At 37.5% G+C, this 19,634-nt stretch overlaps 1 protein-coding gene across 1 annotated transcript; it reads right to left on the minus strand.

Annotated features, from left to right (window-relative positions):
- Positions 1–922: 922 nt before the first annotated feature.
- On the minus strand, positions 923–18,081 carry LOC119774889 (alpha-N-acetylgalactosaminide alpha-2,6-sialyltransferase 1-like). Its single transcript, XM_038272608.1, has 10 exons — positions 17,913–18,081; positions 17,529–17,802; positions 15,856–16,018; positions 15,743–15,806; positions 12,327–12,560; positions 6,809–6,947; positions 6,453–6,556; positions 4,593–4,676; positions 4,123–4,222; positions 923–1,147 (listed from the first exon to the last, which is right to left on the minus strand). The coding sequence occupies exons 1-10, from the start codon at positions 18,008–18,010 to the stop codon at positions 971–973; spliced, it is 1,437 nt and encodes a 478-aa protein (XP_038128536.1). The 5' UTR covers positions 18,011–18,081; the 3' UTR covers positions 923–970.
- Between the last annotated feature and the right edge of the window lie 1,553 nt (positions 18,082–19,634).

The following is a 19,634-nucleotide window of genomic DNA, read 5'->3' on the forward strand; positions in this document are numbered from 1 at the left end:
GTTCGTCGGTGCTGGTCCTCGTCTAACTCCGTCTTACCTCGTTGTGACTGTTTTCCCCTGAAATCTCCATGGTTATGGTTCGTTTTTCTTGTTGGGTTTTTGGATCCCTGCTTCTGTTTTTTATAAACCACTCATTAAATCTACAAGAAACTCACCTCTGCCTTCCTGCCTCTGCATTTGGGTCCTCAAACCACAACCTAACCCTGACAATGTCAACTGCACATAACAAGATAGAAAGGTACAAAAAAAAAAAAAACTCCCATAAAGTGTTGCTGCATTTTTTTTTTTTTACTTTCTACTACATCTAGATAATTTACTTGTTTTCTTTTTTTCAATAATTGGTACCAAAGAGAATTTAGTTGATTCTGAATCTGGGTGCACTGTGTTTTTTATTTTTATTTTTTTATGAGGATTTGGATGTAAATTATACCTACGACTCCTCTCTAAAGAACATTTGACTCAGATAAAAAACAAAAAAAAAAAACATAAAGACAGAGTAGATTTTATACATTATATTAAAAGTGCTTTTTTTTGCTGCTGAATTAACACCAAAAAAAGTAAACAGATTTGACAATTTGACTATTTTTGCAAATCCTGAATTAAATAATGACTTCAGAATAATACATTGATAAACATAGAAAATAATCTTCATTTCAGCAGCTTTAGCTTTAAAAATATTTGTGCCACTTGTAAAGATTTTAAGTCTGTGTTAGCTGCAAAATAAGCCTAAAGTAAGGACAGTTGTAACAACAATAATGCCCAACAATAATATTTTGTCTAGATGATAAAACAGTTCTCCTATATTCGTCATGCTCAACCAGCCAGCTTTGATTAATCACAGATCCTTTGCTTTTCCATTACATCCAAAAAATTAAAAACAATCCTCTGGACTTGGTTTCCGAGTTTGATTTTTTTGGAATGACTATGACTTGGATGACTGAGAACCTCCACCACCATTTTCCATTACTTGTTATCCAGTTCTTTGATACAGCTTCATTATTTTTTTATCATGAAATCTTTTCCACAGATTCTTCTCTAAAATGAGGTCGTGGTTAATATAGAAAATTACTTCGCTCCTCAGATGCTTTTCAACGTAGTAGCTCGAGTATTTGTTGTAGTCGTCAGTCATGAATCCATAGGCACTCACCTGTAAAAAAGAGTGAAAAAGTAGAGTTTTAACATTTTACGTAAAAAAAAAAACAGTGTGCATAAAGGATTCTGCTTTATTTAGCCTGCTTTAGACCTTTAAAAGCTTCTTTATATTATTGATCAAAACAAAGGCACCTAAAACCTGAGATTTCTTTTAGCGGTCCAGTTTGACAAGTAGAAAAGGCATTCTTTAGAAGAAAAAAGAAGGCTGAATCCATTTTTTGTTGTTTACTAAAAGCTGCAGAAAATACTACAATACAGGAGGTAATTGTAAAAAAAAATTAACTTTTGGAAGTATGAGTGTAGATGATTGACCTAAAGATCAAAATCCATCATAAACAGACTTTTTAATTTTGAAATCTAGATATAGATATAAGTGCAATAGTCATATTCAAAACAATTGTAAAAAAAAATCCAGTTAATTTATTTCATCACCTCAAACTGCTAGATTAATAATATGAAGATTGATGTGCTTAGGTCTATATATGTGTTATATATTAAGGTTTAGCTTATGGCTATTTAAAACAAAACATTTCATTTTGGAATATAACATCAGACTGATAGAAACAATTTTTAAAAACATACAGGTGCTGGTCATAAAATTAGAATATCATGAAAAAGTAGATTGATTTCAGTAATTCCATTTAAAAAGTGAAACTTGTATATTATATTCATACATTACATACAAACTCATATATTTCAGATGTTTATTTTGTTTAATTTTGATGATTACAAATGACAACAAATGAAAATCTCAAATTCATCATATCAGAAAATTAGAATATTGTGAAAAGGTTCAAAATTGATGGCCCCTGGTGCCACACTCTAATCAGCTAATTAACTCAAACCACCTGCAAAAGCCTTTAAATGGTCTTTCAGTCTAGTTCTATAGGCTACACAATCATGGGGAAGACTGCTGACTTGACAGTTGTCCAAAAGACGACCATCGACACCTTGCACAAGGAGGGCAAGACACAAAAGGTCATCGCTAAAGAGGCTGGCTGTTCACAGAGCTCAGTGTCCAAGCACATTAATAGAGAGGCGAAGGGAAGGAAAAGATGTGGTCGAAAAAAGTGTACAAGCAAGAGAGATAACCGCACCCTGGAGAGGATTGTGAAACAAAACCCATTCAAAAATGTGGGGGAGATTCACAAAGAGTGGACTGCAGCTGGAGTGAGTGCTTCAAGAACCACCACACACAGACGTATGAAAGACATGGGTTTCTGCTGTCGCATTCCTTGTGTCAAGCCACTCTTGAACCACAGACAGCGTCAGAAGCGTCTTGCCTGGGCTAAAGAGAAACAGGACTGGACTGCTGGTGAGTGGTCCAAAGTCATGTTCTCTGATGAAAGTAAATTTTGAATTTCCTTTGGAAATCAAGGTCCCAGAGTCTGGAGGAAAAGAAGAGAGGCACTTCATCCACGTTGCTTGAAGTCCAGTGTAAAGTTTCCACAGTCAGTGATGGTTTGGGGTGCCATGTCATCTGCTGGTGTTGGTCCATTGTGTTTTCTGAGGTCCAGGGTCAACGCAGCCACATACCAGGAAGTTTTAGAGCACTTCATGCTTCCTGCAGCTGACCAACTTTTTGGAGATGCAGATTTCATTTTCCAACAGGACTTGGCACCTGCACACAGTGCCAAAGCTACCAGTACCTGGTTGAAGGACCATGGTATCCCTGTTCTTAATTGGCCAGCAAACTCTCCTGACCTTAACCCCATAGAAAATCTATGGGGTATTGTGAAGAAGAAGATGCAATACACCAGACCCAACAATTCAGAAGAGCTAAAAGCCACTATTAGAGCAACCTGGGCTATCATAACACCTGAGCAGTGCCACAGACTGATCGACTCCATGCCACGCCGCATTGCTGCAGTAATACAGGCCAAAGGAGGCCCAACTAAATACTGAGTGCTGTACATGCTCATACTTTTCATGTTCATACTTTTCAGTTGGCCAACATTTCTATAAATCCTTTGTTTTTATTGGTCTTCAGTAATATTCTAATTTTCTGATATGATGAATTTGAGATTTTCATTTGTTGTCATTTGTAATCATCAAAATTAAACAAAATAAACATCTGAAATATATGAGTTTGTATGTAATGTATGAATATAATATACAAGTTTCACTTTTTAAATGGAATTACTGAAATCAATCTACTTTTTCATGATATTCTAATTTTATGACCAGCACCTGTAAATATGGACTTATTAAAGTAGGTCTACTGCATGCTTAAAGTTTTTTTTTTTTTTCTTTTCTGCATAAACCACAAAGTCCATTCAGGACTTAATAAGGCACAACTCGAAGGCTGATGCCCAATTTTTTCAGGAATACTTTTCAAAATAAAAAAACATCTGAAACACCAGGAGTGGATTTCTTTTTCAGATCTATTAGCCTGTCTTTTTAGATGTGTCTCAATCCTTTTCTGCATCTCTAACCTGAAAGATTTGCTTGTTCCTCTATGCAGAATATTTCAACCTAGACAGATGGAGAGAAACTGTGAACTCTGTGATTCTTTTACACAGACTTTGACTAGACCATTCCAACACATGAGCCTGCTTAAATTCAAACCATTCAATTTTAACTTTGGTAGTAAACATTTTAATGGCTAAAAACCAACATCAAGACAAACATTTGTCCCATTCTAAAAAATTTTTAAGTTGTAATAGTCTTTTCTTTAGAGGCTTGTACTCCATACTTTTCCGAATCATTTTTTAGCAGCTGTTTTCCTTACAGCAAGGTGCTGCTAAACCTTTCTTTAAGCATATGTGAGTTGTTCTTTCCAAACACTGTTTGGCCAAAAGTAATTTTTGTATTGGATTTAAGCCTTAAGGATAACAAGAGGACCAAATCTGTTTGTGGTTAAAAGGCACTGCCTCGTTTACTATCCTTCATATTTATGACGCTGAGCTAAGAGAAACAGGAAACTGTTATCAGTAATGTAATATAATAGACTGGTGAAGCTGCACTTACTGTGTCGCAAGTGTGCAGAGCCAGAAAGAGAGTGAATGCCCCGTTGGTTGGTCGTACAAGCGCCCAGTGTTCTCCTTTGACATTACTTGAGTTTAAAAACCTTTAGGCCGCAAAAAAGCAGAGGATGGGTAGTAACAGTTATAGTTACATTTACTCATGTAATATTAAAAAAAAAAACAACCTTTGGGAGTAGCTTTACAGCTTTGTACTTTCCAATCTTACTTGACTAAAATTTCGGCCTACTTCATCCATTGTGAGTAACTTCACTTAATGAAAACACAGGTTATTAAAGGCTATTTTCCATCTGCTGAGTCTGCAGTGTTATTTGGGTCAAAGGTTACACAGTGTTGCTTTAGAGGTTTTAATTAAAATTCATTCAGGGTGTTTTTTTTGTTTTTAGACAATAAGGTTTTGTATCTTATTTTCAATACAATGTGAGGAACTGGATAGGCCTGGGATCAAAGACTGACCTGTTTCGAACATACCGCAGAAAATCCTGGTGTAGAACATAGAAGTGGCTCTCATTGAACTGTCCCGAATAATAACCTCTGGGTCTGGATGGAGAAAGCAAGACATGTGTTGTTTTGGTAGAGAGATACATACTTTTTCAAAAAGTTTTTAGCAAGTAAACAAGAATGCACATATATTCCATGTAATGTAATTCACTGAATCCTTTTTTAAATATCAGACATACTCGAAGATTTAAGCTTATTGTCAGTGTTCTCTGAACAATTTAGGATTTCATCTAAATAAAAAATATGCTTTTACCAGAAACTAAAAATCAGGGCCGTCAGCTGACCCAATACTATACAGGGGCACAATAGGGCACCAAAAAATTTTATTTTGGGGGCAATTATCTATTTTTAAAAAGCATGGCCACAGATAATTACAGAAGAGGATTATGGCCACTGAATTATTTTTTTTTAAATAGTTAACAGATTTTTACATTTTATTTCAGTATAATATGAGAAAAAATTCAGAATTCTGACTTTAGTCTCAGAATTCAGATTTTTTTCCCCCTCAGAATTCTGACTTAAAAGATAAGACTTCTAAATGAATTCTGACTGAATTAACAAACATGTCAGCATCAAGCTGTACCCATGTCTGTTTAGACTAAACTAGCTCTCTTATTTTAATCTCCTCCTGCTTTTCCATTAATGAAATAGCATCACCGGGGACCCCTCGGGCACGTAAAAAGTCGCCTAATTCCGTCATTTTTCACCAATGTGTCACTGGCCCTCCCAAACAACGCACATATTTGTCAGCGAAGCTGAGTGCTCCTAAACCTCTTCCCATCTACATTAAGATCAACAAGTCTGAGATTAAAGTCTGAGAAAAAGGTCAGAATTCTGACTTTTTCCCCATATTAAACTGAAATGATATTTAAAAATTTGAATTAAAAATCAGTAAAAAAAAAATTTCCCATGGCCCTAATCCTCTTCTGTCGATAATTAATGCAAGCACGCAAGCAAATATTTTTATAAATAAATAAATTGCACAATCACATTGTTATTTTCTGCATCATTAAATATCTACCTGAACCAAACTGAATTGAATTAGCCCACCTGTGAACTTATCTGAATATCTCTAATCCACTACTGATGAAGGCACAATTTATCTTCATAAAATATATGTCAACAAACATGAACTTGAACACTGAAAACAACTGTAACTGCAACTGTAAAAGGAAAAACGCCTCTACATACATACATACATGTGTGTTTATCATTTTTGGCAGAGCATACAGGTTCTATCATGGTTCTATGATCCTATGAGGTGTGATGGTGAAGAGCCTATGAGGTGTGATGGTGATGATCCTATGAGGTGTGATGGTGGAGGTGTGATGGTGATGATCCTATGAGGTGTGATGGTGATGATCCTATGAGGTGTGATGGTGATGATCCTATGAAGTGTGTATATCATGGCCAGAAAGATGGGAGAGCTGGATGTTCATTTTTTTTAACAGTAAACGGTAGCGTCTCGGCTTCACTTTTGCAAAGCTGTCGATCAATTGTGATTTGGAGAGTTCTCCTCTCTCAACCCGCTGTGAGAGCAAAGCAGATTTTTTAATCAATTAAAAAATCAGTGCCCCTGATCCACAATGGTGCACATGCCCCTGTGAAAAGGGTCTGCCGATGCAGATGATAAAAATCCTTCTACATTTGTATGGTTTCCTGACAAAGACCAAGCTTTATTGCATACAATTTAGTTAATGGCCATAAGAATAAGTTACTGAATAAGACGCTTTCCTTAGAAATTAGCAGTCAGAATATGTTTAATTTTGTGTAGCTGATAAATAAAATATAAAAGAATTTTAAAACTGTACTCACTCATGATCTAGATATTCACCAGAGGAAACATTTTCTCCTTTTAAAAGACCCTGGAGCCACTGGAAATCCCTCAGACCCTCAGGAATTAGGACATACTTTATTCCCTAAAAAGAAAGAAAGAAAGAAAGAAAGAAAGAAAGAAAGAAAGAAAGAAAGAAAGAAAGAAAGAAAGAAAGAAAGAAAGAAAGAAAGAAAGAAAGAAAGAAAGAAAGAAAGAAAGAAAGAAAGAAAGAAAGAAAGAAAGAAAGAAAGAAAGAAAGAAAGAAAGAAAGAAAGAAAGAAAGAAAGAAAGAGGGTAATTCTTTGCTCTTCAGGAAATAGTTTTAAATATCGTTTGTTTCGTAATTTCTTTGCACCTCATCATGTGGGGCGGATTTGTATCCATACGCTACCAATCTTTTAAGGGAAGTTGTAATGGAATGTCCAGTGTGAACATAAATTGATGTTCTTTTCCCTACGTCTTCTTCATAGCCATTGATCACAGCACCGTTCATCCTGCCACACAGACGAATCAAAGATTTAGGTCACATTTTCAACATTTCTATTAGGGTTGTCAAAAGTATCGATACTACAAAAAGTATCGATACTGAAACGTTGTATCCGGATACAATACTGATTATCAAAAGTATCGATATAGCCATCTAAAGTGCAAAATTGTGGAAAATGCACTTTCTGAACACTGTGTGATTGAATAATTCTGTGCATTTTTCAGTTTCAGACTTTTTCTGTAACAGGTGCAGCTGCTGAGAATTATTTTTATTTAACTGGTTTGGCTAGTGTCATTGTTATGTCTGCAAAACATAGCCAAGGAAGGAACACTTAATTTTAATTTTGTAAGTTTTTTTATCAAGCTTGCTTAATATTGCGCACAGCATACAACCTCAAAACATTATTCTTATTTTTTTTATTAATTAAAATATTTCTGTTGAATTTTAGAGTATTTTTTTTTATTCTTGTTGTATCGAAAAGGGTATCGAGTATCGAATATTTTACTTAGTATCCGTATCGAGTTGAAAAGTTTAGTATCGTGACAACCCTAATTTCTATACACAAATAATGCTATCAGAAGTTGTTATTGATCTCATCACATCATCTATTTTTAGCTGGTGGCTGTTAAATCGATTCTGCATTTTATCCAAATCTGTTGCCTCCCCTCCTTCCTTAGAGTTATTCCATGCTGAGGCTTCTTCAGCAGAAACAGTGCAGGACTTTGAATGTAACCCGGTCTGCCTGTTGACAGTCTGAGATTGAAAGACTGATTTTTCCATTTGATTAAGGTTAGAGAGATCTTTTTTCCGGTTTCATTTCTTCCTAACAACCAGTGACAGGCATCCAGAGATTCACAGAACCACGGTTACACCACAACTCCCTCCTGTTGAGGTTAACCTGAAAAGTTGTTAAAAGAGGGAATTTAGGACCCTTTTAGCTAATTTGCTTTATATCAAGCCTTTGCTAACAAAGTTTCAGAAATGTCTGATAGAGTCTAATTAACCATTGCAGCTTTATGATTGCTGAATGTTCAACCATTAATTACTTTTTTATCTATTAGTAGTAGTTTTTTTCCTTTTTCAAAAAAAAAAAATTAAAAATAAAAAAAATTCACTGGACTTAGTTTCCAAGTTTGAAGACGTTTCGCTTCTCACCCAGAAGGCTTTTTTTTCAATTCCAAATGTCTGATTAGCATTGAGTTCAAGGCTTTATAGAGAAGACATAAAAAAGTTGTTACAAAGATATTACTAAGATGTGAGGAATGATTATTTTAATAGGTTTCATTGTTTCCTTAGCTATTAAAGTTAACTTCTGAAAGAACAAAGCCTAACCTTTGTTCTAAATAGTATTACGCAAATAAACTTGTCTTGCCTCGCCTAACCACATTTTGGCAAGGCAACACTCTCATTGTAATGTAACATTCTTTTCTTTTGTGTTGCTCATCAAATACGTTTAAAATAAGTTCTAACTTGTCATCTTGCAGTTTTATTGATTACACAGCCTTTTTATGGAATTGTGGCTACCAAATAGTTCCAGGCACACATCCACATTAACACAAAAAGATGCATATTCCTTTACCTATAAAGTAAATAAAAGGAAAGAAAGCAAATAATTTATTAATGTTCCGTCATAACAGTCAATGAGCCTTATTAAAAGCCATAAGGAGAGTTAATCCTGTTTAAAATAGATCTAAAAAAGTGATTGCTGGAAAGTATATATATATATAAGATTGCTGAAAAAAAAAAATAATAATAATATATATATATATATATATATATATATATATACAGTGCTGCTTGAAAGTTTGTGAACCATCCAAACATGGCCATTGTTTTCTAAAGAAAAATTATAATAATCATGTAAAATGAACATCCAAAGCTCAAATTGTAATGCGGACCTTCCAGATAAGGAACACAAAGACAAAAAAGATGCATCTTTTTATTATTTATTCAACAAAAGTATTTTATCTGTCAAAGACAGAAAATATGCCAAGTGCAAAAGTATGTGAACTCTTTCAGTTAGTACCTTGTGGCACCGCCTTTTGCAGCCATTACTTCAACTAAACGTCTTCTGTAACCACAAACAAGTGTCTCACATCTGCTTTTTGGGATTTTTGTCCACTCCTCCTTGCAGAACTCTGCCAGTTGAGAGATGTTGGAGGGACATCTGGCATGTACTGCCCGTTTCAGAGCCACAGCATTTCTATGGGATTGAGGTCTGGACTTTGACTGGGCCAATCCAGAGTGCAAATCTTCTTTCTCTTAAGCCATTCTTTGGTACTTTTGTTGGAATGCTTTGGGTCATTGTCTTGTTGCATAATCCATTTCCGTCCCAGCTTCAACTCCCTGACTGATGGCAAGAGATTCTGATCAAGAATTTGTTGATAGCCCTGGGAATTGACGGTTCCCTGGATAATATGGAGTCGTCCAGGTCCAGAGGCAGAAAAGCAGGCCCAGACTTTCACATTTCCACCCACCGTGCTTCACTGTTGGCAGGAGGTTCTTCTCTTTAAATTCAGTGTTTACTTTTCTCCAAACATGGCGCCTGTGATTGTGGCCAAATAATTCAATTTTGGACTCATCCGTCCAGAGAATGGACTTCCAGAAAGCCTCTGGTTTGTCCAAGTGTTCTCTGGCAAACTTTAAACGTGCAGCTTTGTTCTTTCTTGAGAGCAGAGGCTTTCTTCTAGCAACTCTCCCATGAATGCCATGTCTATTGATATTTTGCCTGATTGTAGACGCATGTACATTTATCCCAGACGCTGACAGAGAGGTCTGCAATTCTCTGGAAGTGATGTTAGGGTTGGCCTTTACCTGCATCATTATTTTTCTGGTGGTTCTTTGTGAAAGTTTTGACGGCCATCCACATCTGGGCAGAGTTGTAGTGATGCCTAGTGCCCTCCATTTGTAAATGATTTGTCTTACAGTGGATGGATGAAGCTGGAATCTTTTGGAGATGGTCTTATAGCTTTACCCAGTCTGATGGGCTGTCACCACCTTCTTCCTGACGTCCTCAGATGTCTCCCTTCCTCTCGGCATTGTTGATCTGGTCTTTATGCCTTGACACAACAGTGGTTTGTTTGGTTTCGTCTCCCTTTTACCCAGTGCACCTCAAAACTTTTCCCAAGGACGTCTCATTTGATTGGTCTGCTTAATTGATTACTCAAGCACTAACATGTGCTTCACCTGAGTCTTTTACCTGATTGTCTTTACCAGTGCAGCTGTGGTTCATTTACTTTTGCAGATGCTCTGATTCCGTTTATCATTTAGTTTGCTTTCAACTCCCACATTTTCCTCAAAACAAATGAATGGAATTGATGAACATAAACCTGACATTTCATATAAAAAAACTGGTGATGAAAAAATAAGAAAATCATGATAAAAATAAAGAAAAATCTAAACTACTCAACTAGTTCACAAACTTTCAAGCAGCACTGTATATTAGTGCTGTCAAAATTATTGCGTTATTAACGCGAGGCCATTTTAACGTCGATAATTTTTTTAACGTGAGATTAACGCTATGTGGTTTTATGGTACAATTTTCCAAGTACATCCCGCTGCAGCCTGCGAGAAGGCGGGGCTATTTCCCCCCAGTCTATGCATTTCTCTGATGCTGCGTTCACACCGGGGGCAGCTGGCGCGACAGAAGCAGCGAGTTTACATGCAAAGTCAATGGTTGACGCGCGTCAAGGCGCAGCAAAAGGTCCCGCGGCGCGTTTTGAGCAGCAGGCGCAGCGCGTCTGAGCAGCTGAAGCAGCGCGTCGGGCGCGTTTAAGCATCTGACGCGCGTGACGCGCCGCAAACGCGTTGCTGCTCGAGATGGAAAAATTGAATTTTTGCTGCTCGACGCGCCGCGTCAACCAATCAGACAAGCTGATCTGGGAGCTGGCTGGGAGAGAGACACAGCGCTGATGACACAGACCGCTCTGATTACTCCTCTTAAACAGTTTATTAACGCATAATTAACTTAAAATATATACATCTGCCGGCAGAATATGTTCGCTTTTATTATTCTGGTGCCTGCAGATCGGATTATTTAGATGAAAAACACCTACCAGCCGCCGCGGTAAACCGCGAGGAGGCGACCCGGCCAGAGGCTGCTGATGAAGGGATTCCTTCTGTCGGCGCACCGCCGGTATGTGGGGGTCTGAGGGGCTCCGACAGAAATAACATTGGGAGGCAGGATTGTAATCTGGATGAACTGACTGCACTGATGAAGTTTTCAGGTGTATTTTCTCACTTAAAAACATATTAAAACTACTTTATTCCCACTGATCACAGCAAATATAGCTGCAAGGCAGAGAAAGGATAGTGAAGCTCCGCCCAACGCGCGTCAGACACACTTTTGCACCACGCAGCCAGAGCAGCAAAGCTGCTTCAGCCGCGCGTCAGAACTAACTGGTACAAGCAGCAAAAATTAAGAAGCAGACGCGATTTTGCTGCTTTTGCAGCGTCCGGTCTGAACGTAGCAATAGGCTTCGAGAGCGGAGCTCCTCAAGGGAAAAAGACGCTCATACACTGGGTGACGCTAGTGCCTTTTCTTTAAGCCCCACCACCAACAAACAAGTTGAGTGTCTGGTAACTAGTAGCAACCTGAAATACGCTGAGAAAACAGATTACTGAGGTGAAATGGAATCTGCTACGGCACTCTTGCTGTCTGTGTACGCCACAGGTCAGTATCGTGTGTGTGTGTGTTCTCATTTTTGTTAAGAGTCTGAAAAGTAACTTTCTAGAGCATAGACTACCTCCATCTAGTGATGTCGGTCTATTGATTTTGATGTATTGATTGAAAATTTTTCATTATTATCTTGGTTAATTAACATCTAATGTTAACTCTACTACATTTTATAGAAGTAGGGTAAAATGCTTGTCTTTGTTCAAAAGACTGTATTAACTGTAAAGACTGTCTTTTACATCAGCCTGTTTTCAGGATCTTTTTTCTTTGGCTACATATTTGTTATTTTTTGCTACATGCCTCCCCATCTTCTTGCCATATGTTTCTATGGCATAAATCAGTATCTGTGACCTGTTCTCATTTAAAAAAAAGAACATTGGCACAAACCTAGCCTGTATGTATTTTTTTGTATGTCATCGAGAGTATTTAAATGATTTTCAATCAGAAAAAAAAATGTGCGATTAATCGCGAGTTAACTTAGGCATTGATGCGATTAATCGCGATTAAAAAAATTTAATCGATTGACAGCACTAATATATATATATATATATGGCAAATATTGTCTGGATTTAAACAGAGTACCAATATTCCTTTGCTGTGTTAATCAGCTATAATCTGTCTAAACCTTGGTTATATTCATGTTACTTTTAGAACCATATTGCAAAGAAAATTACAACAACACTTTTAGACGTATTTATATATTTTTCTTACCGAAAGACGTAGTCATGAGCATCAATCTCAGCTCCCGCCCTTGAGCCGTTCAGAATGCCTCCGGTTCCCACCACAGCACAGCGCACACAGCCATCACCGCCTGCTTTTGGGAGGAGCAGCGGTTCCTTTGGCTTCTCGATCAGCTTCACTACAGGCAATATATCTGCAAATAAGCATTTCACATGGAAAGGTAGAGATAATGTATTGTCAACAGTTAATCTCAGGTAGTGAATCCTGCATGAAGACTACCACTGCTACATTTCTCAGTGTTTTAAGTAATTATTTGGACTTGGAGAGCAGCCCAAAAAAAGACAACAATGTTCAACTTTGTTTTGAGACTGTACCTTGAAAAAAAAAATCACATTTTATGTAAAAACTGTCATAGGGAAAAGAAATCCCATCCTATCAGATCTATTCTTCATTCTAAAATCATGTTAATTCTAAATTTGTGCAAAAATAAACAACTTCACATCATAGTATAAAAAAGCTATGCGTTGGAGCAAAGAATACATCGCTGCTTTAATGTCAGGAAAGTACCATCCAAGTCTATGATTTTCAACAACTGTGAAGAGCTCAATAGAGGAGGATTTTCTGCACTTTATGATGCTCAACCAGCAAAGCTGTTCTTTGACACAGCCTTTTATCTATCATCCATCATTCCCATGTGGTGTCCTTACAACAGAATGAGAGCAGTCAAAGCTCTTGTTTTGAAATTAGCTTCAAATTATAATTATGTGGATTCAGGTGCAGTTTGTTATCTTATAAACTGCTATATTGACCCACAGTTCCTCCCAGTGTTTCTCCATGATACTGGTAAATCTAACTCAGATAATAAGCCATGCATCATTTTCCACAAGATCATTAAGATCTGTCAATAACATGCTCCTTTCTTATTCTTCAGTTGCAATGTTCTGCTAGAGAGCCAAGGCTGCTATCCCTCAACAATAACACAGCTATTTATTGACATGTGTGATTGTCTACAGCTTATCAATCTTTTGAATCATTATATCTCCCTTTTTTTTAATTAATCTGTTGATTGGCCTCTGTTTGTGTAGTTTGTTGTTTTCTTTCCATTTAGAATTAAAGTGCTCCTTTGAAAAATGTTTATTATCCTGTGGACACACGCCGTGGCTCATTTACCCAACCAAAACAGAGGACTATATTCATGGTTCACATCACATTTAGGTTGTGAAAATTTTTTAGGGGTTCTATTCATTGTTTCAGAATAAATTGCTAGTGTAATAATTTAAGCTTTACTCATAAAAGCTAAAACTTTCATACAACATCAAGGTTGTTGCCCCTTGTGTTCAATAAAAATTCAGTCATACATCTTTTTCATTAAGTGAGGTTTTTTTGCTTTGTAGTTTATTTCTTAGCTCAAAAAGTTTGAATTGCCAGAGGCGTAGCCAGAAAATTTTTATAAGGGTGGCCAGGCATGAACCAATGTACACTGAGGGGTGGCCGAAAGTGGACAGGCGCCAGAACCTCAGGATCAATTTACAATGTTCCAACAGGAAAATTAATGAGCAAAACATCCATATTCACTAAATAAAGACTAACTATACTTTCCTAACAAATACACGCATACACTCACCGGCCACTTTATTAGGTACCCCATGCTAGTAACGGGTTGGACTCCCTTTTGCCTTCAGAACTGCCTCAATTCTTCATGGCATAGATTCAACAAGGTGCTGGAAGCATTCCTCAGGGAGTTTGGTCCATATTGACATGATGGCATCACACAGTTGCTGCAGATTTGTCGGCTGCACATCCATGATGCGAATCTCCCGTTCCACCACATCCCAAAGATGCTCTATTGGATTGAGATCTGGTGACTGTGGAGGCCATTTGAGTACAGTGAACTCATTATCATGTTCAAGAAACCAGTCTGAGATGATTCCAGCTTTATGACATGGCGCATTATCCTGCTGAGAGTAGCCATCAGAAGTTGGGTACATTGTGGTCATAAAGGGATGGACATGGTCAGCAACAATACTCAGGTAGGCTGTGGCGTTGCAACAATGCTCAATTGGTACCAAGGGGCCCAAAGAGTGCCAAGAAAATATTCCCCACACCATGACACCACCACCACCAGCCTGAACCGTTGATACAAGGCAGGATGCATCCATGCTTTCATGTTGTAGACGCCAAATTCTGACCCTACCATCCAAATGTTGCAGCAGAAATCGAGACTCATCAGACCAGGCAACGTTTTTCCAATCTTCTATTGTCCAATTTCGATGAGCTTGTGCAAATTGTAGCCTCAGTTTCCTGTTCTTAGCTGAAAGGAGTGGCACCCGGTGTGGTCCTCTGCTGCTGTAGCCCATCTGCCTCAAAGTTCCACGTACTGTGCGTTCAGAGATGCTCTTCTGCCCACCTTGGTTGTAACGGGTGGTTATTTGAGTCACTGTTGCCCTTCTATCAGCTCGAAACAGTCTGGCCATTCTCCTCTGACCTCTGGCATCAACAAGGCATTTCCGCCCACAGAACTGCCGCTCACTGGATGTTTTTTCTTTTTCGGACCATTCTCTGTAAACCCTAGAGATGGTTGTGCGTGAAAATCCCAGTAGATCAGCAGTTTCTGAAATACTCAGACCAGCCCTTCTGGCACCAACAATCATGCCACGTTCAAAGTCACTCAAATCACCTTTCTTCCCCATACTGATGCTCGGTTTGAACTGCAGGAGATTTTCTTGACCATGTCTACATGCCTAAATGCACTGAGTTGCCGCCATGTGATTGGCTACTTAGAAATTAAGTGTTAACGAGCAGTTGGACAGGTGTACCTAATAAAGTGGCCGGTTAGTGTATATTTCAACATCCATGCTTTCTAGATTAAAGGTATAGTGGAAACAATTGTTTCAAGTTTGAGTTCTGGGGCGAACATCTTTTCTATTGTTTTTACTTAACTACTTTTATCAATAATCATTATGCATAAATTGATATTTACAAGTGTCTACATAAATTAATTATTTAATAAGTTTTTACTAAAATAGTTATCTATGATTTCTATGAAGACTCAAGAAGACTTGCAGAGACATCATTTTCTCTTTACCGCATATAACGCAAAATCTAGTTCTGAAAAGAGCATGAATTCTGTACTTATCGTCCTAAATTTTAGTACATTGATGTGTATAATTAACAACAGTGTTTTTGTTGTCAAGTAAATGTTAAAGTATGACAAATTAAAATGTTTTGAATATTCCACCGGAGAGTATTACTGCTGCCAACATCTGTATTAGAAGGGAAAAAATGGTAGATCTATCTAGCTCCGCCCCTGCGCATTGCTGCAAAATATTTTTACCGGAGGCCAAAGTTTTTGTGAATTATCCCAGAATTTTACAGAGCAATAATGCTTGTGCATGCCAAGTTGTGCTTAAAATATTACAATGCAAGTTTTTTGTCCATAAGCAAACCTGGAATGTAGAGCTCTTCTTTGGATGGCTTTGCATGATTGCAGGGCATCATATAAATCTGCAACTAAAGTCATCATATTAACATTAAACAAAATCACATAACAAACACCTACCTTCATATTTCATTTGCATATATCCAAAAGGACTGTTGAAGTGTGAAAGCCGGTTCCACTCTATTATGTTGAAGTTTTCTTTGTGCAGAAACATACGTATGTTGGGAAGGAAATTTCTCTGGAAAGTCTTGTCTTTGGAGTGGCGCAAAGACTTGGCACATGTCTGAGTATGTAAAAATAAATGTTATTAAATTATAGATAACTGAAAGTGTTGGTTTGGTTAAGGAGGCGGAGAGCTACACTCCGGCGCCAGAGTGTTTTGCCAGTTGTGGTTAGCAAGCCTGAGCCAACCTGCCTGTCTGAATCTCTGACTCCCAGAAAACCTGAACCTTAACCTAATCTGTTTTGTCCTCTCTGCTTCCCAGGTTGAACCTGCCAGAAACCTGAAACCTTGAAGAGTTTCTCTGTTGGAAACCTGTCAGTCTGATTTCTGAAGAACCCTGGAAAATCAAACTTGTCAAAGACCTGCCTGCCCGCTCTCTGAAGAACCTGAAAGAGAAACTCAAATCAGAACCCCCCAGCTCTCAAACCTAGCTCTGCCTCCACCAAGCCCTCAGCCTGCCGACAGCCTCTGGACCCTCCTGGTTCCCCCTCTCTGCCGCTCTGCTCAAACTCCAGAACAGATACAGACCTGCACTCACTCATCCTGCAAATTACCTGGACTTCAGCTAACCACTCTGTCCCCCTCTGCAGTGAACCCAGTCATGACCAGTCCTGGATCTGATAATCCCTTGGATCAGTTCTTTATTCAATTATGTTGTTCAATAAACCTTTGAACTTTTTCTCCTGTGTCCGTGTGTTCTGCATGTGGGCTAGAAACCTTAAACCAAACATGACAACATGAATCAGTTTGACTGAAAAGATATCAATAATTTCTTGTTCAAAATATATAAATGTTTATTTCTGGTTATGATGCCAACATTAACACAATAGGATTTTGTACCAAAGGGAATAGTAGGTTGAAATCCCATGAGATGGAGCTCAGGTGTTGCTAGTTACTAGTAGCTCTCTAACAGCGCTCACAAATGGCTTCTTACCTGCCTTAGATTTCTCAAAATCAAGCCTGATAAACAAAATAGAAGCCAGAGAACCCACACATGCATGGGGAGAATATGTAAGCTCATTGGGAATTGAACCCAGGACCTTCTTGCTGCAAGGCAGAGGGATTACAAATTGCGCCACTGTGCAGCCCTAATTAATTAATGAGTTATTCACTTATTTTCTTCCAGTTTTCTGAGGCTCCCCTGGTGCCTGCAGGCAGACTCCACTTTAAAAAAAAAATCGATTTAGACCAGAGGTTCACACTTTTTTTATTTCTTATTTTATTAAAACAGTAACCCAAACTATTGCCATGGCTACAAAAAATAAATTCTAAAAAGCCTATAAATAGAAATAAAAACATATATTCTAATATCACTAAACACGTATAGTTTTTTTTTTGTTTGGGTTAAGTTCTGTAGAGAAACTTAAGACCTCCATACTTGTTAATTTGTGATCCCAAGAGAAGTCATGACTAAGACTTTGAAAAAAACTGGCCTAAACGGCTGAAAATAAGTTGCCTCAAACTACCAGCATGGAGACAGTTAAGGAGTCAGCAGCTTTGACTGCTGATGGTACAGCAAAGAGCAAAGAAAACGTGAAAACACAGCATAAAACACTTTCTAGGTACTTACTGTTGGTCTCGGAGGAGCATCAAAATTATATACATCGTCAAAAGCCCATCGAGGAAGCTTGCTGAAGGAACTCTTGTTCATGATGGGAATTGGGGTCTCAGCAGCTGTCCTTCGAGGTAAGTCATGTCTCAATGAATAAATGCTAGTTTCATCAATTTTTCCAGTCTGTGTGGGTAAACCAGGCTGCCGATTCAACTGTTCCATTCTTGGAATAAATCCATTGAATAATCTGCCTGCACTTCTGGACAGTTCTTTTCCCAAGAGGACTCTCCAACTTTAAGTGAAACAAACAAAAAAATGTGGAGTGTAAGCTTTTAACAGAATGAATAATGTTGAATTATTTCAGAAGCATCTAACAATGAATAAATAAAAAAATAAACTTACTTTTCACCCCCTTGGTCATTTTTGTGGGAGATAACAATAAAAAATATTACTTCCACCGCCAGTATAAGACCAAACACCTTCAGATTTCGAGCTGCCATCCTAGATATTTTAGAGCTACTGTTCAAACCAAGGCTGGAGCAAAATTGACATAGACACCATCTGAGTTTAAAGAAAGAACTGAAACACACCTTTTTGGTTGATTTTAAAACAAAAACGCCCATAAGGTCTATGGGTAACTTTAAAAAAATTTAAAAGGCAGACCTATAGGCCTCTCTTCAGAGAAAAGAACAGCAGTGGTTAAAAGAAAAAAGCTGCTGTCTTTATAGACTGAAGAGAGAAAAATGTATCTGTTTTCAGCTTTATACATTCATTCACTCTGAAACAAAAAGAAGGCTCATTTAAAGATTAGAATGTTATGAAATGGTAGAATTCAGTAAGCTGTCTGAAACCCTTAAAAGTCCCTTACCTATCCTAGGATGTGGTTACATGAATCATCATCCAACAGAAACCTTCCTTACCAAATAGTCTGGAATTTCCCAGACACAAATGGATTTTTATTTTTTTTTTTAGATAGAAATTTAACCACAAATAATAATGATGACTTTTATGTGCTACTGAGAGAACTTACCACTACTGTTATGACACAAGCCACGGCAATATGTTTTAACATTAGGAACCAATGCCCCTGCAGTTTCACTGACAACACCTTTTACGACTATGTTTCCCAACATTTCTTTTTACTTTTGTAACCCTTTGGATATTTTGTCTTACCATGAGTATCCCCTTCAGTCAAAAGTATTGATGATTGTCCAAAAGTGGAAATAATAAATAAATATAAAATAAAGACTATTTTACTTAATCTTTTAATCAGGGCATTTAATTCTTATATTTGTATTTGTTCCATCTCATATATAAAAAAAAACATCATAAATATGTTGCCTGGAAGTTGGTAAGAATTCAAAATAAATACAAAATAAAATCATATTATAAACCTGTATTTATAAAACTGGTGCTCTTTTGAGTAACTCCCTTATAATCACATTTAAATTTAATGAATTGGGAACAAAATTCAGAACAAAAATCAGACTGACTTAATTAGTTTAACTTTGTTTTCATCAAGACACCTGAGCTGCTTTGATTAGCTCCACTAGCTCACTGTGATAATAAGGAAGATAGGTTTATTACAAACGCTGGATTAATCCTGGTTTAGTTTTTCTTGATAATAAAAACGAAACAAAATAAATTAATAAAGAAAAACTTGCATGAATTTTCCATTTATGATGTACAGCTGTACCCGGATTGCTGGCATCATCAATGATGTGATTCCCCTCCAACAGTATATATATTCATGCTTTGTCTTGCTGTTTAATGCTGAAAACACAAAGATTTTCTATTTTACTGTGGGATTTTCTTTTTATATTTTTCTTCTTCTTTTGGGGCCCCCCTCATTCAAGGACCCTTGAATGAGAACACCCCCTCACACCCACACTATGGACTGTTCTCCCTCCTGACCCCTGGGAAGTGGCTTACGCAGCATTCTCTGCAGGTCTAGCAGGTTCTGAAACAACATTTCCCTGCTGCCATCAGACTGTTGAACTGTTGAAACTCCAATCAAGACTGCACCATATTTGAAAACATATTTGCACTACCAACGTGACTGATTTTTTCATAATCCTTTTTAATAGAACATAACTCAATGTTCTACTGCATTTTGCACCATTT

Source organism: Cyprinodon tularosa, unplaced genomic scaffold (genome assembly GCF_016077235.1).
Source record: "Cyprinodon tularosa strain WSP-4 unplaced genomic scaffold, ASM1607723v1 ctg84, whole genome shotgun sequence".
Taxonomy (NCBI): Eukaryota; Metazoa; Chordata; class Actinopteri; order Cyprinodontiformes; family Cyprinodontidae; genus Cyprinodon; species Cyprinodon tularosa.